We start from the raw sequence: 27486 nt of genomic DNA, 5'->3' as shown, positions 1-27486 counted from the left end.
CTATATGCTGGGTCAGGATGTAGACCCTAAATGGACCAACAGTGAAAAGCACAAATTTGATTTTACTTCACTTCTTGGACTCCAGCTGGTTTGAATAGAACTTTGTTGGCCCTTGAAGACCAAGACCAACCGGCAGATGCAGGCACCACAAGGAGCTCTATTTGTTTCAGATAAACCCAGTAAAGTGAAAACAACTATTCAACCACCAAACAAAAGCATGCATCAACATACTAGAAATAGGACTTCCGGCTTGAGCTCCACTCCTCCCCCAATCAAATCGACCATTAAGCCCATGGGCTAATAAAACCAGTCGTCATCATCATCATCATCATTAATTAATTGTTCTCTAGCAGGAAGAGTGAAAACAACGCTATGATTACATGCTTTGAAGAGGAAGATCAGCATCACAGGTAATAAAATCAATACAGGTAACTATCAATGGTTTGAAATATATTATTGAAGGGAACAGCTAGAGCCAAGAAACAAGAATATCAAAAGGAATGTTTCGTGTCTAAAACTGATCCATTTAACAGTAGAAATTTCAACAGAGATTTGTTTTATGCATCTTTCCTCTACTTACAGATCAGCTTAACTCAGAAAACCTAGTTGACAATCAAGGAATAGTGCGTTGGTACAGGGGAAGTGCCCCCAATGCTTCACGCTCTGCTCTCTCCTTCTTGACCTTCAAATGGAAAACAGTGCCAATATTTGGCTGGTTACAACCTGAACTACAAAGTCATTGCTGAAAGTTCCAAGCAACTCAAAACTGGTAGTTTGGAAAACAAGATTTTTTTTTGTGTAAAGTGAACCACGAAAGCAGGTATAAACAGTCAAATTCACAATTGAGATTACAACAGATTCACAAAGAAAATACAATGTTTGTTGCAACTAGCCAACATATCAAGAACAAAAAATTGAACAAGTACTTACAAGAGCCAGCATTTCCTGTAGATAGCTTCTAAAGGGTGTTTGTAGGGCCTGCACAAAAGAAGAAAATTGAGGCTTCATTACAACAGATAAGACTTGAAACACCCTTCATGATGACAGCTTAACTGGGTTCGCCAATGTGAAAAATGGAAGATAAATTAATATGTGATTTAGCAATATTTGGGATGAACAACGTAAAACATATTATTGAAAATAGATGCAAAAGTAACAGCATAAATTATCAAAAAAAATTGTACATTAATCATGACTAATAATATCACCCCTATGCTTTTTATTTTGTGTATGTACTAGTCCTCTAGCCCTCATCTACTAATTCATAACTCTGACCCTGGATTGATATATATATATATATATACACACCATACCTTAACAACGGTATGACCTTTAGCCCTCATTCAAATCCACTCATTTATTGATTTTATTTTAAGTGCTACAAGGGTGTGATCCCATCTGGCAGGGAGCACGAAATGTGTGCCTGACTCACTAAAGCATGAATTGAAACCTGAAACACAAGTTATTAGAACAATCCAGTGGTTAAAATCAACTTCCTAATCAAGATCTTTTGCTCCATACACAACCACATTCTTCTCAATCAAATTTCTTTTCCTAAAATCAGCATTGGTTAACCCATGTCTAATAACATTATGTAGAATAAGGTCAACTTTCCTATGTTAAACATGGTTGAAATAACAGAGTTTCACCTTGAAGACACCATCCAAATTCTTGAGAAAGAAATTACTGATGAAGGACAAGAGCGTGGCTGCTACACACAATACAACACCTGACAAATGTAGACAAAAACCAGGGGCCAACAACCTGGATTAACCTTATACTAACAGATTTTACAGCACAATTATTAGCTAAACCGTAACAACTGATATCTGAAAAAGGTTTATAGAATTTGTATGAACAGTCATAAGCAAGTCTTATGCACCTTTGACAAGAAATTTTAGACAAATGTCAATAACATTTACAAGTCACGCTTTGCCTGAAGACTTAGACAGAGGTAAGGTTGTAGCATTTCTTCAAATCCCTGACATAGTGCATGTGAATTGTGTATTCTCTTGCATCAAGAATCCTGGTTTCCTAGTAAGAGTAGATATCTGGCAACAAAAACTATCCATGAAAATTTTAATCTCCAACATCCATAATAGAGCTTGCATAAGAAGAACAAAGAGGAAGAAATTGTGCATAAGGTCACTGTCTCTTCTAAGAATGCCTTTGCATACTAATGAGGATTCCTAGGCAATCAGAAAGAAAAAGGACAAACATGATTACCCTAGATAGGTGGTAATCAGTATCACCTTAAAAAGGTCATCTCACCTGTGTTTTCGAAAAAGCAAGGGAATGACTTCACTAGATTTCCTTTTCCAATTTCACCCAAACAAGGGAATTGTAAGCCCAGTGGAATGTTCATGAACAAGAATTCTAGCAAGTAATACCTGTTACCACCTATTAGGTGGCAATGAAAATTCTTATCTGTCCTTTAGAAGTATCCTCATCACAGGTATTTCCATTTTTATTTTATAGAATCCTCATCAATAAGGATTTTTATCTATCCTTTAATTTCACCAATTAGCCCTTATCCAAACATGCCCTGAAGATCCATTTCAATGAACGAGAAAAAGTTCTCAGATATTATTTCCTCTGGGTTTTTTCCTTGCATGTGGGCCTACCATTTTGAAATATCTTTATCTGGGTAAAAAAATGTTATGCTCCCTAGGGGTGTAACTATTTTACCTATAAAAAATGCCTTTTCTTTAAACAAATTTTCATGAGTAAAATCTATCCATATTGCAACAAAAATGGAAAAGATGTCAGTGCCCATGGTTTTGGGGTAACCCTTTGTAACCAAGTTAACTCTAATAAAGATTATCAAAGAAAAAGTTCATTCTAATAATATCAATTTCTATAAATAACAAAATGATTACATGTCCAAATAGGCGATAACAATATAACTTTGAAATTATTATAACACATGAAAATAATGGATGGTGCAATTTATTCAATTATGGCATGGTTGATGAGATCTGATCAACTAGATAAAAAGTGCATGTTAACTCAGTTTGCACCTCAACTAATTATATGTATCCAAATGTGGAGTGATTGTGTCCTTATCTATTGTGGATGTAGCATTTCTCAACTACATGCAGTGGCGGAAGCAGCATTTGTCAAGTACATGTGGTGGTGCACCCTAGAAGGTTGTACACCTACACGCCTGATTGCACCTGCGAAAAATAGATTTCTCGCAATTTTCACCAAGCATGAAACTCCCAATAGATTGTGACAAATTGAATTTATCTCCTGTTTCCACAATATTAGGATTTCAATGTGTTCTTTTACATGTTTACTTCTTTAGTACTGTCTTTCATACTTATATATTTTTTTATGATTTTTTATATTCTAAATATAAACTATAGGTTTCATTGTACACAGAGTAGTTGTGGCCATTCTAGCATTTGCATAGTTGTCTTGTCAAGTCGACATGGGAAACACGTGCACAATAAGGGAAACGTCTGCATGCATAGACTCTGAAAATAACTAATGATGCAATCTTCCCATAATTGGCACATGATTAGCTGCAGTTGCTTCATTTAGGCTCTGCTTGGGAGCCGGAGATGGGAGGAGAGATGGGGATTTAGTGAATCCCACCTACCCTACCTATCCCCATTGGTGTTTGGGACCCAAGATTTGGGAGATGGGAATGATGATGAGAGTGGAGAAGGGAGTGGAAATAGGTCCCTTTTCAACTACATCCTCACAAGGATGTAGTTGAAAACTCCAGTCTCATTACCCATTCTCTTCACTCCTATCACCCCTCTCATCTCCAACACCGGCTTTCAAATAGTGCATTAGGAGCAATGGAACATTCAACCTAGGTTGGAAATGCAACAAGGTAATTCTAGACCAGGAATGAGGTCATTCTATGTACAAACCATAATTGTAGATCTCAGTATCAGGATTTCTTCTTGACAAATTTAAGTTTTTTATATATCAAGAAATTATTAACCCTAACTTCATTGATGTTATGATCTTGATCATTTATTTTGTAGTTACTTGTGTTCTTTCAACTTGAATTTATGTTTATAATGCTTAGATATGTTTAAGTAGGTTTAGTTATTATGACAGTAGCTTATTTTTTATTAGGGTTTTGGCTGAAAAAAAGGACTACAACGTTCTTTTGTAAAATGGCATTAAGTTGAATTATCAAACAAAATTAGTTATGCTCTTTTTTGTCAATTCAAGGAGCATATTTACCATGCGGATTCAAGAAAACTTTTTCTCTTTATCCTTTGTAGATTCAAAGACCGCTTTCTCTTGCTTACTTTGTAGGCCCAAGACACTTCAAGAACATATCAATTTTCTTTATGAAAAGAAGTCGTCTTTCATATTTTGGGTCTGGATTTGGGATCCAAATCCAATCCGTGTTCATTATTCACAGGAATGCCGCATATTCATTAATGGCTAAATCGTAATTTAGATCTGTTATAAAAAGGGTATTTCGGTACCCTAATCCCTGTATTAAGCAAATATATAATGTGAAGTCTGGTGTGCCGATTCCTGTGTGAGGAATATTGGTTCTCTACAACAACATATTTTCTCCCTCTAGTTCTATCTCTCTTCGTGTGATTGAATATCATATTCTATGAATTCTAACATGGTATCAGAGGAGCAGATCCAGTCTTGGAGATCGTGACTTCTTTATGATCATCAAAATCGAGATTCTTGTCTCTTCCTAAGGTAATTCATTTTCATTTGTTTCCATCCCTACTTCCGCTTATAGTCTTTGTCAAATCTTTCTTTCATTCTTCTTTTGATGCCAAACCAGATCTCGGTAAGGCTATTTCTAAATCCCGGATTTGTTCACGTTATTTTCTTGAAATCGTGACTTTACTTCTTTCCTATTTTTCGTTATTTCTTTGGGTTATTTTATATCATTTAACCCTAATCTTGTTTGTCATTTTTGTTATTCTGAAATAGTTTCTCTTTCCTCTTCTTCTTTCTTGCCAAAATCTTTTCTCAACATCCTTCTTTCTTTCTTTCTTTCTTGTCTTTTCCTGATCCAGGCGTGAATTCATAACAAAAAATAAAATAAAATTACATCAGATCAGATCCTGATCCAGGCGTGATTCCAAAACAAAAAGAGGGTCATGTCAAACCTGTTTTTTCCTTAAATTTCTTTTTCTTTATCTTCCTGATCAGCTTCTTCTTTGCTGATTGCTTTGTTGGATTTTTTTCATCCCATGGTGATTCAAAAAAGTGCAACGTCTTATCTAAGTGATGTGCTCAATATTGATTGAACATTGTTCACATCAGATTTTACAGCAAGGTCTGGTTTACTGCCTCTGGTTTATAGATCGTCAACAAAAAAAAAAGGGCAGCAGATTTTATTTGAAATTAAATTTCTGTTCTGAATCCAACAGATTTATTTACGACTAAAATTTTGTTCTGAATTCATTCTTTTTTTGTTTTCATTCATTCTTGAATTTCGATTTTATCCCTCTTTAGAATATGGATTTGTTTTCTTCCCAATCTAGCCTTTTCTCAAGTTTTCTTAATCAACTCGTGTCTGAGAAGCTGAACAACTCTAATTTCTTAACTTGGAAGAGGCACATCATCCCGTTCATAAGTCAGGATCTTTCTGGACATCTGGATGACTCTATTCCAGTTCCTCCAGAGTTCATATCACAAGAAGACAAGAACGGTAAGGGAGAATCTTCTGTTATATATGTTAGAAATCCAGAGTATGCAACCTGGATGAAACGAGATCAAGCGTTGGTTGCTTATATTACTTATACACTGTCACAAGAGGTGCTTTTGGCAATTCCAGATGACTATTCAACTATGCAGTTATGGGACAGACTGGTTCAGACATATTCACAAGTTTCTCAGGCCAGGGTAATGTTTTTAAAGGAGGAATTTCAAATGTTGAAAAAGGACTCCATGACTATCATAGAATACTTGAACAAAATAAATACTATTACAGATCAACTAACCATTGTGGGTTGTGCAGTAAGTGACAAAGATATGGTGCAACAAACTTTGAGCGGGCTGGGGCTCGATTATCACATGATTATTACTTCCTTATTGTGTCTACCAGATTTACCTACATTTGAAGATCTAGGTGCCAAGCTTTTTCAATATGAGATGACCTTAAAGGGATTTTTTGAAGAGACTCATGTTCATGTTAGAACACAAGATGTGCTTGGCACAGGGGTTGCTTATATGCGAGGACGTGAAAGTTATGATTTTCGAGGAAAGGGAGGTCAAGGAAGGAATTGACAAGGAGGTTGTGGAATATTACCTATACCCAACATACCTCCTAATTCACAGAGGCAAAGGACAATACTCACCTTTTTTTTATGCAACAAAAGGGGGCATATCAAGGCTAACCGCTGGTTTAATCCTCAAAATATAGAAAAACCACTGCCGACAGAGGCAAAGAAAGGGACAAATAATTCAAAAACTAGTGGAAAAGTAAATGAGTTGTTATTGTCTGCCTTAACTGAATTAAACCTAAAACAGAATGATTAGGGTATTTGGTATGTTGATTCTGGGATAGCGACTCATGTTACTGGTGATGCTGGTAAGCTCCTAACTCTTGTTCTTTATGTTGGTAGAAATAGTATTGCCACTAGGGATGGATCTCACCACTCTATTTCTCATATTAGAAACTCTGTTATTCCTAATGTCAAAATCCTCTCTCAGTCTCTCGAATGTCATTCACGCTCCTAATATTAATAAAAACATTGTTTTTGTTTCTAATCTTATTGATGATATTAATGCTTCAATTGAGTTTACTCATTTTTCTGTTCGTGTCAAGGACCTTCGCACGAGGAAAACATTAGGAATTCAACAGGGCAAGATGTACGTCTTCCAAGAGGATCCTTCTACTCGTGTTCGGCATGTTGATCCCACCTTAAAGCTCACCTCATCGTCCTCTTCAATGCTTCCTAAGAGTGTCTTTAGTGTTTCTGAATGTATTGAGCCAAATCTTTGGCATGGTCGTCTACGTCATTGCAGTAGTCGTTTTATTGAAAAGCTTGTCTCAAACAGTCTCATTCCCAAGTCAAGTTTAGGATTAAGTGTCGATGATAAAAAATGTTCTAGTTGTCTTTTGTGTATGTCATGTTCTACCCTTTCATTCTAATAATAAAAGAGCTTCAAGACCTTTTGAAATCATCTGTTTTAATGTCTGGGGTCTTGCTCCAGTTTCCTCTATGTCTGAAATTAGATATTATCTTATATTTGTTGATAGTTATTCTCGTTACGCGTGTATCTTCTTTATAAAATGCAAATCTGAGACTTTTAAGTTGTTTCAAAATTTTCATTCCCTTGTTAAGAATCATTTTTCTGAAAATATTCTCGGTTTCCAATGTGATGGAGGGGGTGAGTTCTCTTCAAATGACTATTAATTTCCTCCAAACTAATAGAACAAGTAGGAGTGTATCTTGCCCTCATACACATCAACAGAATGGGATTGTTGAACAGAAGCATCGTCATATTGTCGAGAGTGCAATGAGTATGATGCATGACACTAATCTTCCGGTTACTTTCTGGGCAGAAGTTTTTCATTCAGTAGTTTATGTGATAAACCAATTACCCATGACTATTTTGGAAAACAAATCACCCAACTTTTCGTTGTATGGAGTTCATCCAAATTATCATGATTTATGTGTGTTTGGTTGTGTATGTTATGTTCATATTGACAGTTTAATGCGACATAAGTTTTAGGACAAGGCCTTGAAGTGCAGATTTGTGGGATATGCAAATTATTATAAAGGATACAGATGTTATGATCCTGTCACTAAGCGCATCAAAATATCTAGAAATGTTGTTTTTGATGAACTAAACTTTGATCATCATGCTAACACTTCTTCTGGAGTTGAGGTTTATCACCCATGGTTGAATTCTGAACTCTTTTCTAGTACTGATGATGTTTGTCCTTCAGAATGTATTCAAAGGAATGGAGAAACCATGTCTGATGTTGAACATACTACTCAGAAAAGTATGACATCTAAACCACTCTTGACACCCGAAAGGTATAAAGGCATTGTTTATTCTTGGTGAGAAAATGAGGTATCCCCCACTTTTAACCAGGAGATGAATTCTCTTTCTATCCCCACTTCAACCCTTGATGTCAGAAGATCTACTCTCTCTCGATATCCGATTGAAAGATGGGTCAGTTATGAGAATTTCTCGATGGACTTCCAACTTTTTTTTAACTTCTTTGGGTAAGGAAGATCAACCCACAATATTTTATCAAGACGCAAATTCCAAAAGATGAATCAAAGCCATGAATGAAGAAATGGAGCCCCTTCATAAATGTGGTACCAAACTACATGATAGAAATGTAGTTGAGTCTAAGTGGGTGTATAAAATAAAGTACAAACTGGATGGCACTATTGAACGATATAAGGTGAGACTTGTTGCAAAGGGTTTCACACAAGAGCAAGGACAAGACTATAATGAGACCTTCAGTCCGGTTGTGAAAATGGGCACCATCAAAATTATATTATCATTAGCTATGGAGCATTAGTGGATGCCTAGTCAACTTGATGTAAAAAACGCATTTCTACATGAGGATCTGAAAGAAAAAGTGAAAATAGAGCAACTCACTGGATACGAAGAAGGAGACTTTAAGGAATATGTGTGCAGGTTAAAGAGAGCTATATATGGTTTGAAGCAGGCATCTCCCTCTTGGTTTGACAGTTTCTCTCTTGAAGTGCAAAAATATGGTTTTAGTCGATCTCTTCTTGACCACTCTCTATTTATATTCCAATGCCAAGATGTAGTTACCATGTTATTGATACATGAGATAACATTATCATTACATGTAACTCTAACGATCATATTGAGCAGGTCAAAGAGCTCCTGAATCACAGATTTAAGATGAAGGATCTTGGTAAACAGCGATATTTTCTTAGAGTTGAAGTTGAGAGGACTATTGAAGGAATGACTCTCACCCAACATAAGTATACCATTGATGTTCTCAGCAAGGCAGGTATGAAAAATTGCAAGCCTTTAGGCACACCAAGTGTTTTTCATCAGAAACTCAGTTCCCAAGATGGAGAATTGTACGAGGATCCTACGAGATATCGTAGCATAGTAGGGATGCTGCAATATCTCACTTTCACTCAGCCTGATATTGTTTACTCAGTTAATCAGGTGTCTCAGTTTATGCATGAGTCGCGTATTGGGCATATGAAAGTTGTTAAACGTATTCTTCGATATTTGAAGCGAACTATCAAAGATAGTCTTCTGTATAGAAAGAGGATGAATGGATAGCATGCACATGAACTTGTTGTTTACACGAATGCAGACTGGGCAGATCTAGATGAACGCAGGTCTGTCTCCAACTATTGTGTTTTCATTAGTAACCTAGTTTCCTGGAGTATAGGAAACAAAATTCCATTGCCAGGTCGAGCATAGAAGTCGAATATAGATCAATGGCAGCTGCCACAGCCGAGGCAACATGGATTAGGCACTTGTTGACAGAAGCAGGAGAATCGGTCTCCCGATCTCTTCTCTTATGTGACAATCAAAGCCCCATCAACATGTCCTTTAATCCCATTTATCACGGTTGTGCCAAGCATATTGAAATAGATCAACATTTTGTAAGACAGAAGGTGAAGAGGAGATTGAACCTGAGTTTGTCCGGACTGCTGATCAAGTTGCGTTTATAAAGGAACTAACTAAGGACAGATTTTGGATGTTGAAAGGCAAGTTGTTCATGGTTCAAAACCATATACAACTTGAGGGAGGGTGAAAAGAAGTCATCTAAATATTTTGGGTCTGGATATAGGATCCAGATCCAATCCATGTTTATTATTCACAGGAATGCCCTATATTTATTAATGGCTAGATTGTAATTTAGATCAGTTGTAAAAAGGGTATTTTGGTACCCTAATCCTTGTATTAAACAAATATATAATGTGAAGTCTGGTGCGCCGATTCTTGTGTGAGGAATCTTGCCTCTCTGGAGCAACATATTTTCTCCCTCTCGTTCTCTCTCTCTCTTCATGTGATTGAATATCAGATTCTATGAATTCTAACACTTTCTTCTTCAACCCCCTCACTTATGTCACCCATTTTGGCCCCTGTATTGTGTCCCCCTATATACCAGTCATATTGCCCTTCACTTTCCTGCTAAATCAAGTTTTCTTCACAAAATGGCCGGTTAGTTTAGATTTCACTTTTCTAAATCACTTGTTTCCTGCCCATTGCTCAAGGTAGAGAAACGTGAGACCTTTTTTTTCTGAAAACATTGGAACCCAAGTGAATTGATCTACTAGCTATAATTTACTGGACAGTGCACATAAAAAATATATATTGATAAAACCACTCTCGATGTGGCAAAGAAAGCTTTGGCAAAAGATTAGGTTAGACCCAAAACATGGCAGTTGTAGCACAAACGGAAGTGTAGGGTTTTAGAGATTATCTGGTTGAAAGAAGCTGAAAGTTTCTGGCAGCAGCCGATAGATTAAGGTAATATGAATATGAAATTCCAAGACCCTTGGATGAACGAATCTAGGATAGGATCAGTGAGGTCAACAGCAGATTCTTCGAAGTTCAGACGATCTGTCTCCATTGTCAATAGGCAGATCAGGGTTCATCTAACAGTGATGCAGAATGAGGATCATCCCAAAACCTATGCGGAGGTGGTCAGATCAGAAAAGGAACATCCACCTATGTCGTTATCGGACATTGCTGCTCGCTCTCTTGGGGCTAGGCTGGCAGCGAACGTCAAAAACCAAGATACAGCTATGGCTGTTCCAGCATGAGGTCTCTGCAGACATTGAGAAGAGTGCGGGGGGATACACTGGAGACAAACTAGAGAGGTGAATTGACTTCACCTATGGTCTCTACAGGCTCGTCTAATCTCAATGGACTGAAACCATTTCATTGAATATTGGTTACCTGCATTTGTGAGAAGCGTCCAAGCAGGTGGCCTTACGTGGCCAGACATGCTGCCTTTCTTCACGAGATGGATCTTCTTCAAACTGGGAATAGTCATCGGAACACGTCAGGCCATGAGTGTGACGAGACCACCATTAGGCTCATGAAATTTACCAAACGTCTCTGTCCAGCTTCCAGGGGCTGGTGGTGTCCCTCATGTGCAACCCTAAATGATCTATATGTGCCAAAATGCTCATGGTGGATTCAGCCAGGAAAGATGCAACCCACATCTCTTCACAGTTGTGCGTTGTGACGATAGATCGATTGGGGGTAGCGACAATCATCAAGTATCGCAAAATGGGTGGACTGTGTTCAAATCCAAGAGGATGAAATGGAATGAGGGAATGGCCAAGAAAGGCCCGCACAAGCGCGGACACAATGGAGACTGGCTCTGTCTCTCTTGTTGTTATGTTAACTTCCATAGGAGGACCTGCGGAAGACGTTGTGACCATGGCAAGGAGGCCAGCTTCAACGCTGAGGCAGATCGGCCCGGGCAATCATCTTCCCCACCATTAGATCCTCACTCCCAACCAGCCGCACACCCTGAGTTTGAGAAAGACACTCAAGAAAGCAGAATCATCTTCTTTGGCCAGATTTGCAGCAAGCTTCGCATGTGCGATGCTTCGGGTTGGCAACCTTGCAACATCAACCTGGACTAGAGTTGCCAGTCGGGAAAGCGGGAGTAGGAAGCAATTTGGGAAGCGAGGCACTTTCAAAATTTTAGGAAGCGAGAAGCGCAGAACGACTTAAAAGCGAACCAGGAATCATCTAGGAAGCGAACTGGAAGCGAACTAAGAAGCGAGGGGGAAGCGAAAAAAGAGAAATAAGTAAGAAAATTTTTAAAAACACAAGAAAATGAAAAAATAAGGGGAAGTGTACTTCCCTGCACGTTTTGGAAGCGCCACGTTTCGCACTTTCGAAATGCACATTGGGAAAGCGCGCTTCCCCATATGGTCTGGCGCTTCTGGTAACCTTGATCTGGACCCCTCCTCTCCGGCTGCCTCTGGTGGCCTTTTCGATCAAGGTCCCTGCTCGAAGCTCGTCAGTGTCGGCCTTCCTTCCGATCATCGGAGTCCTGCCTTGGAGAGGGCTTGGCAATCATTGCCTTGGCACGTGAACCGGAGAGTCACCTTGAGATGGGGCTTCATGAGCAGACCCCAGGGTCCAACATTCTGCACTATGGGCATGTGGATAGGTTTCCTGCTGAGGTGGTTTCAAATAGACCAGCAGTTGATCAAGGGCCCTCCTCAAAAGTAAAGATGGGGGGATTTCTCAATGTATGCAATAATCATGAGAGCATCTTGGGTGGTTGGCTCTCATTGATTTCTATTTGGCAAGAATCCCTAAGATTGATAATTGGGCCCTCATCCACCTCACCTCCCTTTAATACCCCTCATCCTCTTCCACCTTTCTCGATGGCCTCTCCCTCTAGGTCTCCTGTGATTGGCCAGAGCCAACCGTCAACCCCTTTTTTCTCTCCCCCTATGGTGGTCCCCTTTCCTATTCTTGGATTTCGGTTGGTTTAGCCTACACACATGGACACACCAAACTGAAACCCTCTCACCGCCCCCACTACCCTCTCCCAACCGATCGTATCCCCCAACTCCTCTAATTCCTGGCCCTCCCCTGAACGACATGTGGATCTTGTGGGACCTAACAACCCCTCTACCTCCTCTACCCACCTTGTCCCTGAAATCTGGAGGGATCTGGGTCAATTATTATGTCTCGATCTGGATCCAACACCTAATAACTCAAATATGGACCTGCTACAACCCATCCAACCCAATTTAGAACCAAATATGGACCTGACCCAATATGGAACCAAATATCTAGGTCGACTAGGAACAACAAACTGAACCGAAACTTCAAACTGTCTCTGATCGGATATCCCAATAAGGGGTTGGTTCAGCTAGTTAGGGATGTTGAACCCTTTATGCTCCCTATCGTCGCCTCGTCGGAGTTGCCCCTGTCGGACGGATGACCTGCCCCTGGTGCCACCTCCTCCCCTCTGGATGTTGTTGCGGGTGGTGGCCTTTCCTCTTTTAATCGACTTTAATGGCCTGCTGATGTTGGTGTCGACCATCAAGTGAGGGACGACTCCATGGACCAGCTCCCCCTACCCGCGCTCACCTGGCTCCCCTCTCCCCTTGGAAATGGGCTCTCCCTCTTCCTTAACCCTGGGTGTTGAACTGAACACCACTCCAGCTCCAGCCGACATCCGCCACCATTCTCCTCATCCGACACCTATGGATTATGCACTCCACCATTCTCCCCATCAAACATCAAGCTCATATGATAGACATGTTACAACATTTCATACATAAGCATTGCATATTGCTAATTAAAACATGATCATGTCCATCCTTCAATGTTTGAATAATTAGGACATGTTTTCATCACAATTGTGTTAAGTGAGGTTTTTGTTTCTCTTGTTACAATCTCATCGGGTACACATGGGATCAGGTACCAAAAGAAAGCACTACAGGTGTTTGTTATTCTATGTATTTTAAATTCTTCGTAGGTCTAATTGGTCACTAAGCCAAGGCAGGTGGTCTGTGACCACGAAGAAACTATTGTAGAAACATAAATACTGGGATGCATCTGCTAACTACTGCAATAAGCGTAGAATCTACCACCTAGGACACATTGGCAGTCCTGACCCTCTACTCCCAAAAGACTGAGGACCAGTGATACACCTTGCTCTCACAAATAATAAAAAACAGATATACAGATAAAGTTCATATATATTATGGTCACTCGGGGTTGTACCACTTACCCTCTCCAAGGTAGACTAGGAAGATAGATGGGTATTAGGTCTCTTTAATTACATGGTTTAGTATGTTTCATAACCCATCCACCAATGCTTTGGTGTCTTTAAACCAATTGAGCATCTCGCCGATGAAGACGAATCAACAAATTATGTGTGTATCATATCATGGTGCACGTTTCGCACCCCATGGATCCATCAACCAAAGGCTCATTCAAGAGCACTCAAATGTACATGCATGTCTTGCATGCCTTATAGTATGAACATACATCACATGTCTATAAGCATTTAGGCACCATACGATTCCATGAACCATAATTTCAAATATGAGCACTATCAAGCTCATGCATGTCGTACACACCTTACAGAACAACAATATTTAATATCATAATATCATATTCATACATGCCTTGCACGCCTTATCGAACAACATGTAACATGTTTAATTCAAACATAACCGAATTGGGGTTTGAGCATGTGGTGTTCGCAGCTTGAAAGGGGATTTCATGTTCAGGTTTGGTGTTGGCAGCTGATTGATAAGCCATATGGCTGTAAGAAATGCCTCAACCCAATACTAAACTCGGGTTTAAGCATGAAAAATCATTGTAAGACCCAGTTCAGTTACGGATCGATAACGACTTTCAGCTATACCGTTCTGCTCGGGCGTTTTGGAACACACCTTGAGATGTTTGATCCCATTTTGCTAGAGATATTCACTTAGCTCATTGCTACAAAACTCTCCACCTTTGTCTGAAAATTTTTAACATTTTTCTCAAATTGATTTTGGACCATTTTATGGAACTCGACAAATTTTGAGAAGAGTTCTAACTTGTGTCCTAGTGGATAGATCTACGTGTAATGTTAAAACTCATCAAAAAACAAAGCATATAATCTGAATTTCTGATGAGAAACAATCAGGATTGGACCCCACACATCACTATGAACTTTGCCAAATAACTCATTGCATATTGCAATGTTCTTGAATTAGAAGAAATGGTAAACAACACATTTTTCCTAACTGACAGCTCACACAAATGGATATAGTGGGCTGTTTGGAACTTATTGAAATCACTTTATTTTTTTCAAGGAAACTTACCACTTGGGCATGTGGATGGCCCAAACGTTGGTGTCAAATATCCTTGTCAACTGTCTGAAACCTTGAGGAATAGAACACTTCAAGTTGACCAGCATCTTTATTTGTTCGATCTTCAGCCTATACAAATCACCAACTCTACTCCCTGTTGCTACCACATTGTGAGTTTGTACAAAGCCACTAGATGAGAACTCAAAAACATACGGCATGCCTGAAGTTAGTTGACTAACAGAGATTATATTTTTTTTAATTTCAGGCACAACTTAAACATTATCCAACCTCAATTTTTTGTCACCAATGTCAAGACTAGTAGTTCCAACATGGGTGATCGCAAGTCTATCTCAATTTCCCACCATGAATTTTTCTGGACTATAATATTTAGACAAGTTTTTGAGATTACCTGAATCAGTGGTGATATGAGATGTCGCTTCTGTGTCTGAGAACCAGGCCTGGTTGGTCCTGAGAATTAGAAAGCTTCATGGCTCTGCGGAACATCATCTGACTGATACGCATGATTGAACCAGTGCCAACAATTCATGCATTATGGTTCATTTTATTGCATATTTGGCATATCACTCCCTTCTCCTTTCCTTGCCTAGACTAATTCTGATTCTTACTGTTTTGATCTTCGCCTTGATTTTCAGGCTTTGGACCTTCCTTGTTCTGATTAGAGCGCCTAGCAGATTGGCTAGCCTGCATGAACCCACGGCCTTTGGAGCTGAGCTGTTGTCTCTTGTTGAAGTTTCCATTTCTCTGGTTGTTCACTCTTTGACCAAAGAATGCAGCATTTTGTTTCAGTCCTTCAGCATGCAGGGACCGCATGGTCTCATGACCCTACAGGAAGGCTACTACCTATTCATAAGGCAGTGTTGGCGGCTTCAGCATTGTAGTAACAACGGCATCGTACCCAACTCTCAGCCCATTGTGGAGCCAAAAGACCTTGTTACGCTCCTCCACAGGTTTGTCAATAGCTATGAGTACATCACAGATTGTCTTGAATCCACGGATATAATAGGCAAGGGACATATCTCATTTCCGATGCAATTGTAACTTCTACACCAGCATGAATTCTCGCTCTTGTGATACATGAGTGAAAGAGGTAAGGTGTTCCAAACATCTCGAGATGTCTGCAGACTGACCACCAAACATAGAACCTCTTCGGATAAGGTTTTGGTGATCCAACCATGAAGCAAGCAGTCGGATTTTCTCCATGCCAAGAAACTCCGGATTCGGTTGATTTCCATCTAGCACTTGCACAGTTTCAGATGGAATAGAGAATTCACCATCAATAAAGCCAAGCATATCTTGGCTATTGAGGGTTCATATCGCTGACCCCAATTGTTTTGGGACGAAGGCGTAGTTGTTGTTGTTGTATATCTTGGCTATTGATCAGACCCAAGGGTTGGGTGTTCCAGAGAAGAAAGTTGCTCGGATTGAGCTTCAGTGTGACAAAATTTGTCACATTAAGGGTGCACGGATAAGGATATTTTGACACACCAAAGACAGCACCATTCAACCAGAGACATTGGTGGATGTCATGGGTAAATAAAAAGCAGAGCTTTTTTACCTACCACGGTAATAATCTGATACCATAAACACACTTACGCACAAATAGAAAAGCAAAGATTTAACGTGGTTCAGTGCAACAGTGCACCCAAGTCCACGACAGGTAAGATACTCTCACTCACATACGTGTTTGAGGGTGTTTTCCAATATATATAGAACTTCAGAATTACAACTCATAGAAGATTACATTAGCACTAATTTCCTTGTAATCTCCTAATCTTAAGCTTCAATCAAAGGAGACTAACAGATTTTCAAAATTGGCTGCCTATCTATTTTGTCGCCACAATCTTCAATGCTTATCCTGCTTGATTTCTGCTGATTCAGCATAATCTTCTTGGCGCCATATTCACACGGAGCTGGATCCGGACGCTTTCAGTTATTAAATCACTTAGTATCAGCAGGAAAAATCTAGTATTATAATATTTCTACAAGCACAAAATGTAAAGGAACGCAGGCCTTTTTTTAACATCAATTCCACGACGGTATACAAGGCAGGCAGGAAAACATTACCCAAGAAACTAACTACTCATATCCGCAACACTAGTGTTCCAAATTAGTAGAAAAATGGGCACCCCAAATGTTACTTTCTGATGCAGAGTATAAATTCATGAAATAATATCGAGAAGAGCGAGCAAAAGAGATACAAGTGATCGTTTTTTGCCTGTAATTCTTCGGGAAGGTACTCATGCTTCATGGAGAGATCCATGGCGCGCTTGAGGCGTTGGTTGCGGGCATCGACAACCTCGCGAGGGAGCCGAGAGAGGGCTTCCTTGATGTCGAGGTCGTACATGGGGTCGTAGAGGTCGTCGTAACGGAGCCCTAAAAACGAAGAGAAGATCAATCGATTAATCCCAAATTCCAATGATGGGGTAAGGAAGAGAGAGAGAGTTAAACCATATTTCTTGAGGCGCTTGGAGAGGGCTTTGCAGTGCTGGGCAGCAAACCAGTTGCGGGATGGATTCAGGAAGAATGCCTTCAAGAACGCATCCATGAGCGGAACACCCAACTCTCTCTCTCTCTCTCTCTCTCTCTCTCTCTCTCTCTCTCTCTCTCTCTCGATTTTTCCACAAGGCTCTCGTTATTAGGCTTCTATATCGCTCAAGAAAAGAAATTGAAGCGATAACCACGAAAATGGCAATTTTTCTTATACTGTGTTCAAGATTGGACGGAACAGCAGACACAACAGACCAAACACATGTTTTGTCTTCTTTGGCTTATTCAGTGGTTGTTTTGATTGGACAAGAAGTGTTCTTTGTGTTACGAATTTGATTTTTACTTTGTGTACATAGCTTAACACATGGATAATGGGTTCGATAACTCTGCCAACATCAGTGTTTTATTATATTTATTATAGATTTTAACACTGGATATGAATCTCGGATTGAATCTAAATATTAAAAAAGTTTAAAATTTGAATAATTTAAGAAAAAATTATTTTTTATATAAATACTTTAATTGATGTTATTGTAAAACCTGAAAATTTTCAAGAATTTTAATGAAATTTTTTTGTAATCAATGAAAAAAAATAAATTTTCCTTGTTTAATTGACCTGTAGGTATTGTTGATAATTAATGACGTGATTGCCCTATGTAAGTGAGTAGGGATTTAATTTCTATTTTTTTGACTTGATTTATGAACAATTATCTATTATGGGTCATCTGACAAATAAATTATGAATAATTAATTTAATTATTAAATAAATCAAATTATTAATTATATGATCAAATTAAATTGGCTATGATAGCTAATCACTCTGTCAAAACATAAACAGATGTGCAATTTAATTAAATGAAAAAAATATATGCAGTGAAAATCTTATGTATCCATTATTTTAATTCTTATTGGGTTGGATTCGGGCCAATTGGATTTGGGTACAATTGAGGGTCCAATAGGGAAGAACATAGAGATTCATTATATATATATATATATATATATATATAAAGAAACAAAAAAATAAATAATGCATATTTAAAAAGAAGTGGATTTAGGTTTGGAGTTGGGATGGAGTTGGATCGGATTAAATCCAACCCCAAACCCATTGTGGGGGGGTGGTTTGGAACTAGACCAACCAACCTAGTTGGTTTCCAAGAAAACCTTGGAAAGCACTCAAGTGGGGGTCGACCTCCCATGTGGAGCCCTCCCCTATGCGATGTGCACATGGGGAGGGGTGTGCATTGGGAAACGCATGAGAGGATCCTCCACTCATGCAAATTCTAAGAGCTTAGGTATGGATCTCAATGATCCACTCAAAGTAGATAAAGTTTTTTTCTAAAACATGAAGCAATTTTTATTTTTTTGAAACTTGTAGCATTTTGAGAGGAGGGCTTGACTTTATCTCAACCTTTCATTTCATACTTTAAATCTTAGCTACACATCTACCTCAAACCCTAGGCTAACTCTATAAATATGAGCCAAAAAGGTGAAGAGGGATCATTCTCTCCTCATTTTCTCTCTCTCTCTCTCTCTCTCTCTCTCTCTCTCTCTCTCTCTCTTTCTTTCTCTCTCTCTCCTTCCATGATTTTGCCTTGGATTTTTTTTTTAAGATTAGCTTAGCTTCATTCTCTTTTCTAGTGTGTAGGGTGAGGTATCATCAACGGACTTCACTCTACATAATTTTGAGAAGGAGATTTTTTCTTGTGCTAGTGTTTTTGTGAGGTTGTGTTCTTCAAAAGAAGTGATTTTTCAATAACTCTTGTTCATGTTTTAACTTTTGTCTGCATACTTACATATATTTATATGGTAATACATGTGGTTATGAGTATGGATAAACATGGGAAAATATTTGTGCATACTTTTAGATGTTCTCTCTAGTCATTTTGTAGACTATTTGCAATTTCAAATGGTTGAATCTCATGTATTTTGATTTTTAATTAAAGATATTCATTTTTAATACATGCTCATGGATAAATCACATGCATTTTGATTTTTAATGGTAGAATTTTATTTTGAATACTTATTCATGATTGAATCTCATGTATTTCAATTTTTAATGGTAGATTTCTATTTTTAATACATATTCATCATTGAATCTCATGTATTTCAATTTTTAATGGTAGATTTTCATTTTTTATATATGTGCATGGTTGAATTCCATGTATTTCAATTTTTAATAGTAGATTTTTACTTTTTTTCATTTTTAATACATGTTCATGGTTCAATCTCATGTATTTCAAATTTTAATGGTAGAGTTCCATTTTTAATACATGTTCATAGTTAGATATCATGTATTTTAGTTTTTCAATAGTGATTTTTCATTTTTAACTTATGTTCAAAGTTAGGTCTTATGTACTTCAATTTTTAATAGTAGAATTTCATTTTTAATATATGTTCATAGTTAGATATCATGTATTTTGATTTTTCAAAGGTGGTTTTTCATTTTAAATCCATGTTCATATCTAGTTCTCAAGTAACTTGACTTTCAAAGATGGTTTTTCATTTTTAAAGTCCATGTTCATAGTTAGTTCTCAAGTAACTTGAGTTTTAAAGGTGTTTTTTCATTTTAAAGTCCATGTTTATAGTTAGTTCTAAGTAACTTGATTTTCAAAGGTGGTTTTCCATTTTAAAATTTATGTTCATAGTTAGTTCTCAAATAACTTGATTTTCAAAGGTGGTTTTCCATTTTAAATCCATGTTCATAGTTACTTTCGATCTACTATGTGTCTTTTTCTAAAAGCAAAAGAGAATATATATATATATATGTGTGTGTGTGTGTGTGTGTGTGTGATATGCCTTGCTGGTTGCTGGCCCAGATTAGACCATACCTGAATCAAATTCATTTTAGGTCAGATCTAACCCAGCCTGGTTCAGACCAGACCTGAACCCAACCTTGGTTCAAACCGATCTGAACTGATGGTTCAAACCAAACGTGGACCTAGGTGGGTTCAGATCTAGTCTAAACCAAGGAGCCCTTTGGGTGTGCTGTTAGCAAAAAAAGAACATTGAAAAAGAAAACAAAGTGTATACGTATATGTGCAAAAACCTTTAGAAAAATATATCATGTATGTGGTTTGTATATATATATATATATGATGAATGATGAATGCATGCATGATTAAATATGCAATGTGATGTAAATGCATGTAATGGCTAATGTATAATGCAAATGGATGATTAAAAATACAATGCAATAAAAAATGCATGCAATAGCTAATGTATAATGCAAATGCATAATTAAATATGCAATGAGATGTATATGCATGCAATGAGCTAATGTATGCATGATTAAATATGCAATGTGATGTAAATGCATATGATGACTAATGTATGATGTAAATGCATGAATAAGTATGTCATATGATGAAAATACATGTAATGAACTAATAAATGATGCAAATGCATGACTAAGTACTCAATACAATGAAAATGCATGTGATGATATGATGTATGATGTAAATACATACAATAAAATATTGTATAACTTAAATGCATTTTGGCAATGAGATTGAATGTGAAGCATGCTATTTTTGAGGTTCTATGTATGTTTGAACCTTGCTTGCAATATGAATTGCCTATATTTGAGCGTATGGTTCAAGGAACCTTCGCAATGTCAATGGGCACACTTTGTGTGGATGTTTCTATTATTGCATTGTAATAATGTTATGTATGTGAGTCATGTCATTCAAATGATAGCTCAAGTATGAGCTTGGGTCTGTTGAGAACCCATGAGGTATGCAAGGGCGTACTGCACTACATGCATATATCCACACCTTGAATGATTTCACTTGCCTTCATCAACTAATTGCATATATGGGCTAAAGGAGTCAGAGCAACTTGATTGGGTTGGGTACATAATAGCATCATGTTACAGTTATTGCCCTAACAGGATACTTGGGCTGTTGAGCCTTGTTGGCCCCACGGATCGAGGTACATGAAATATTATATACATTAATTAAAAAAATCATGTAACCCATTCACATTTTGATCTACCTTAAAGAAAGTAGGTGGTACAACCTCGAGTGACACATACACGTGTAGATTCACTTACATATCATTTTGAACATTTATTGTGGGAGCAATAGCGTCCCTTGGGTCTCTGGTCACTAAAAGTTAAGGAGGTTGTGGTTATCCATGTGTCCTAGATAATACACCCTTCATGCTGCAAATAGTCCTCGATTGCAATCTTTATTTAATGTCTAGCCTTTGCAAGATTCTCTCGACTATGGGTCACCGGCTTTAGGTTTTTAGTTTGTTAGATACTTCAAAAAAAGAATTCATGTGGCATAATAAACACCCGTCGTGACCTCATCACATATAATGATTTACCCGAGTACCCAGAGAGGTTAAGAAAGAAGAACAAAATATGCATTGACTCATGAAGTATTATTTATGTTTTATTGTTGAGATGCATATTTGTTGTTTATATTAATGCTAAGATTCATACTTGCTCTTTATTCTGTTATGTCATGATACGATGACATTATTAAACTGTGATATTATGTTTGTGATGAATGTTCTAGCATGTATAATATTCTATTATTGGTTTAAACTTACTTGCTTGAAAGAATCTAACCCTGTTTTATGCGGATACAAGTGATGAATGAATGATGGTGCGATGGAGCGATGTAGTGGTGAGGCCAAAGACCTATTTCTATCTCCTTGACAGTCCTAGGATTTTTGCATCTCAATTAGATTGAGATGTTTTGGTGACTCTGTGTATGGACATGGTCTAATATTTTTATATACATTTAGACAACACCATCAGGATTTGGATCGCTTAGACAATACCATCGGGACTTGGATCTCGATGAGGGATCCAATTGAGGCCCAAAATGGGTCTTACATAAGATAAATAACGGTTTGGCTTCATTTAGACCCAACCCAACCAAGAACTCAACCTTATTGCATTAAGACTAGATGTGGATCCAAATATGGGTCCAATTCAATCTTAATCCCTTGCAATCTACCTTAAAATAAGGTTTTTATTTTGAGAATTTGGACCTCTGAGATCCAAATCCAAACCAACACTCATATATATATATAGTAACATAGAGATATAAGTAATATAGATTGAGTTGGATCCAAATGGATCCAATCCAACCCAAAAACAATATAAACAGTGATAATATATGTATAAATATATTTGGATTGAGTTGGGCCCAAATGGACCCAACCCAATCCACCCACACCCTTAGCCAAATGAATTGGGTCGGATCCAGGTTGGATTCAACCCGAATCCAAACAAGGATGTTGACACCCCTTGTCAATATCCCCTCTCTCCTCCCTACTTAATCCCCCTATAGGGGGGGTTTCTTTTTTAAAACAACGCACCCCCTGCCCCACCCTGCCTCTCTCTCTCTCTCTCTCTCTCTGCTAAACCCCCACTCGGACTCTCTCTCTTTCTCTCTGCTAACCCCTGCCTTGCCTTTCTCTCTTTCAGTGATCGTCAGAAACCACCACTGGTGGTTTCCCCTCCTCCTTCCCCATCAGAGCTCCCTCTCCCCCTCATTAGAAAGCTTCCTCCCCCAATAACTCTCTCTCACACCTCCCTCTGATTATTGCCTCTCTCTCTCTCATCTCTATTTTTTTGGAGGGAGGGTGTCTCCCTCCTGCTTCTCACCCCCAAAGCGACATCATTCGAGAGTGAGCCTGGCTCGGCTAGTGCTAGCCACTACCTACGGCCGCACCACTAGGGGCATGGCAGAGCCAGGCTCCATAACGGTGCCTCCTGCTCTGTTGTGCCCCCCCCCCCCCTCCCCCCGCCCTTCTTATGGCTATTGCCCCTCTCGCATGTAGTAGTAGCAACAACGACTCCTGCTGCCTTGGACTTGGCCAAAATTGAGCTGAGCTCGGGCTCAACTGAGTTTAACTCTATCCCTAGTCGGTTAGGGATCAAGCCCGACTCAGTTGAAAACTGAGCCTGACATAGTAGTCGATCAAGCCTGGCTCGGTCTATGTGCCCCCTTTTTAACTAAGTCAAAACCTAGCTCAGTTCGGTTGACTCAAACTGGGTCCGACCCCTACGACATAATCGTCGCTTATTCTGTTAAATTAAGATTGTTACATCATTCTATTTGCAGCACGATAAAACCCTTTTAGTGCACTACATCGACACAATAGATGAGGCATGCTTATTGAGGTATAAGTTTTAAGAACCTATGTTTGGAATTGTCAGAAATTCAGACCATCACTAAGGTAGGGAAAGTTGCACTCGATGTTGACAAAGAAACATTATACATATATATATTATATTTACGTAAAATATACATATATATATGCATGTTTTTAACTCAAGGGCAATCATTTTGTGTATTCTTGTCCTATTTTAATTGCATCATTTAATTTATCATCATGTTGTAATGTGCATAGGCTCCAGCTTTATACAATTTACTTAGCCCGATGTATGGTTTCATACACCAGACCTTGCTTTATATTATTTACTTTGTCATCGCATGGTTTTATACACTAGGCCTCGCTTACGCAATTTACTTAACCCAATGCATGACTTCGTACACCGGGCTTTGCTTATACAATTTATTTAGCCCGATGTATGGTTTCACACACCAAGCCTGGCTTTATGCTATTTACTTTGTCATCATACTGTAATATGCATAGGCTTTTGCTTTAATATATATGTATCCTATATACATATATAATTGTAGAAGTATGCAGTTTTGTGTACTTTTGTATTATTCCAATTATGCACACATCTATATAGAGAACGCAGTTTGCGTACTCTTGCTTACTTTATATTAAGTCAGCATTTACTTATTTAAATACACTGATTTACGCAATACTTGTTGAAACTCAATTTTTAAAAGAATCTTCATGCAAGGTTTAAAGCTCGCATGCCATGATATCTCGAAAAGCAAAATAAGTGTTTTACGTTCGCATATTCATGATTTTCAGCATTCACATACACTACCTATCCTACGGATAGAACAAGGCTCTCATGCTAGCATGAATGATTGTGGTTGTGTGCATGCTTATCAAACAACTCCCTATCTTTGGAGTGTTCTTCGAAACACCTTTCCAACCTAGTTTGAATATTAAAATCAGTTGATATTGGTAGGACCTAGGAATTCTTAATTGAGTTTTCTCTTGGAACCAACATAACGAAAATGCTTCGACTACGTAGCCTTTGGTGGTACGTACGTCAGGTCCTTCTTTTGTATATCGGGAATGACTCGGATATTTTTCAACATAAGGTGCAGAATATCATAATTTTCAATATTATGGTTGTGTTTTTTTTTAGAAACACCTTTCTTATCATTATAATACTATCAGACATGCACGACATACTAGTATGATGATGAATAGACTCGAGGTTTACGATAACCTCGTAGTATGACAATGCTTCATGTTAAAAAGAAATCATATAAACAAAGATGATCACATTCACAGGCAAGATGCTCGATTTGGTTTAATAGACCAGAGCATATTGAATGAGTTGTCAAATAAAATAAAACCTGATATAGTAATTCATCCTTTGGTTTTGTCAAGAGGATGGATAGGAGGTACAAAGTTTGATAGACAAGTTGTTAACAAATATGTTCATCGAGTGACAATGACTCACTGTCCCCAGTCATCAGAATTAGGGGATTGAGCTACCAAATATTATCCTAGGTAGTAGATCTCATTGACTTCTACAGAAGTTTGAATGCATCTCCAAATAACAAGTGGCCGCTGACAAATTCTCTCTTGGTTATTAGACCGTCTCCTTTGGAGCAGATTCAACTAGTCATTCGTGGTATCAAAATACATGAAATAATAAATTCTTGAATGATCTCAATTATTTTTACGTATGATCCTATGAGTACCTACAAATCGTAATTATTAAAACAATATTATCAAGTTCACTTTGCTTCTCTTGAAATTGAATGTTGTGAAATATGTTAATATATGTGCTAGTCTTGTTGTGACGTCTGATATCGATGCACCTACCAGGATTTCATGAGTCTGGCCCATTTTATGGGATATAGGTAACAACTAGAATGATGTTGCAGGCGATGACGCGATGATATCAAGAATCCATCTTTTTGTTGTTCGCTCCTGAGAACATTTTGTGATTTTGTATAGGAGTTCCTTTGTATAAAATCTTGTTTTTGAATCTACATGGTTTCAAACGAATGTATGGAGATACAAACCCAAGGTGTTGAAAAGGAAGTTTGCTTGTAATCCGCCTAAGGTTCATCGACTTGTTCTTTTCAAACATTGTTTCCGCTAAACTTGATTATAAAGTTTAAAAAATTTTGTAAAATTTTCTAAAATTTTACAAGTTCAAGATTTTGGGGTGTTATAAGCGACGACCACCAAATTCAACCTCTTGAGTAGGGAAAATTTGTGCTTCCTGTTTCAAATCAAGCCAAAGTTTGGTGATTTCTCGTTGAGGGTTTGACACCGGCCTCCTCCTACCCTTCTTCTTTTGCTGCAGAGGAGGTTAGATGGGCCTTGCTTGGCACTCAGCTGAGAGGTGGTGTGCACCCGTGATGCATGCTGCACCGAGCCAACCACGACCCAGTAGCGAGTCAGCCAGTCAAGAATCAAGTCACCTACATGGAGCCACTTATCCAGGATCTCCTTTTCTAGAACAACCAGTTGCAGATCATCACCCAAGGATGAACCTTGATCAGTGTGTCTAGCAACCCCTCTTCTCTGGTTGCCCCTCTTTTTTTTTTCCACCCTTTTTTTTTCTCCTTGACTGTTGCTCCCTAGGCAAAATTCGACGAGATTGCCGAATTTTTTTCCTTGATAGGTGTGGTGTCTTTTCCTTCTTCTCCATTGTGACAACCTCTTTCTGGCAACACCGACCGAAAGAGAGCTCCTCTTTGCGGCTCCCTCTAAGGGCATCACTGCCTCCTTTCGATGTCTTTGACTTCGAGCAGAACTCCCCCGACATTGAAGAAAACTAGAGCTGGGGTCGCCTCATGGCTGAGTCAGAGTCTCCAACTCATTCTCAAGACTTTTTTTTTGCAACCATCGAGTTCTAGCAACTCCGTTGATCTCAGCCGACTCTGACTCTAGCAGTGACCATGACAAAAGAGGGGATCCACCCCTTTTTTTATTTCTTTTCTTTTCTTTTCACTGCCTCATACTAGCAGCGTGAACCACCAACACAGTTGTGTGGCAGACAAGCCCTTCGAATGCTGGGCTCCCTTCCATGGCAATCTCTCTTCGACTGTCATGTCATTACACTGCAGTTGATTACCTCAGGCAGCACCGCCGATCGAGCCCAGTGGTTTCTAGATTTTTCGGTGATGACTTTAACCACAACAATCCATCGTTTTTCTGTGCACACCAAAACGAGTTCTGATACCACTGTTAGAATTTGAGACCAGCATTGTACACAATGCGGGTGAGGGACCAAGTCCATAGAGGAAAAAAAAATGAAATTGGATTTAATCGGCATGCTTCAGGGAGCATTTCTATATTTAGTACATAGGCAGGGACTGGGTTAAGTAGCCTCCCCTAGGTAGCTAGTTCCCAGCCTTAACAATTCCCTTGGACTGAGAAACCAATGAGTTATGAGCCCACCACTAACTTAGTGGTTCATAACTCAAAGGCCCACTATGTAAGTGTGTCCTAAGATTCATGGGCCACTACTATGAGTCATTGGATTCTCTTATGAGAATCCAATGATATATTCTGAATCCAATATCCAGTTCTCTACTTTGAATCAAATACTTGAATCCAACTTACATATGAATCATGGGTTTTATGTGTAAAACACAATGGCCATACTGGATTCATACTAGGATCCAACAAAAACACCCAAATCTCCATAAGATAGACTTCCATAAGATAGACTGTATCATGACACTCTCCCCTTGAGCAGTTCCTGTTTTTTTTTCGATAACAAGGAGAAACCACCATTATTGTTTAGATGGTCCCTTGCGCCCTTCGAGCAATACTTGGTCATGTTGAACTTAAAACATTAGTATGCAACAGACCCTGCGGTCCATGAATTAGATGTCTTTGATGTCACTTCGCATGTATAAGGTCCATGGAAACTTCATCCTTCATGATTCATATTTTTCTAGTCAATTGACCCAAAAGTTGGTTTGGAACTAAAAACAATGTTGGTCTGCTAGTGAATACTATTGCCCGAGGACACATATTTTTGATAAAAACAAAGGCTTCCCACACTTGAAGTGAAAAGAACACCTAGATTTGGGCAGCCCAAGCTGACGAGGGGAACTACTCAACGACTAGCATA

At 38.5% G+C, this 27486-nt stretch overlaps 1 protein-coding gene across 1 annotated transcript; it reads right to left on the bottom strand.

Moving 5' to 3' along the window:
- Positions 1–426: 426 nt before the first annotated feature.
- Positions 427–17452, bottom strand: LOC149815940 (cytochrome b-c1 complex subunit 7-2, mitochondrial-like). Its single transcript, XM_089989659.1, has 4 exons — positions 17229–17452; positions 16996–17153; positions 931–978; positions 427–682 (listed from the first exon to the last, which is right to left on the bottom strand). Exons 1-4 carry the CDS (start codon positions 17323–17325, stop codon positions 614–616), a joined length of 372 nt encoding a protein of 123 aa, XP_089845785.1. The 5' UTR covers positions 17326–17452; the 3' UTR covers positions 427–613.
- Positions 17453–27486: the final 10034 nt, after the last annotated feature.

Source organism: Nuphar pumila, chromosome 15 (genome assembly GCF_984573655.1).
Source record: "Nuphar pumila chromosome 15, dmNupPumi1.hap1.1, whole genome shotgun sequence".
Lineage (NCBI taxonomy): Eukaryota > Viridiplantae > Streptophyta > Magnoliopsida > Nymphaeales > Nymphaeaceae > Nuphar > Nuphar pumila.
The sequence above is the reverse complement of the archived record's forward strand: the minus strand, read 5'-3'. Positions and strand labels throughout refer to the sequence as shown.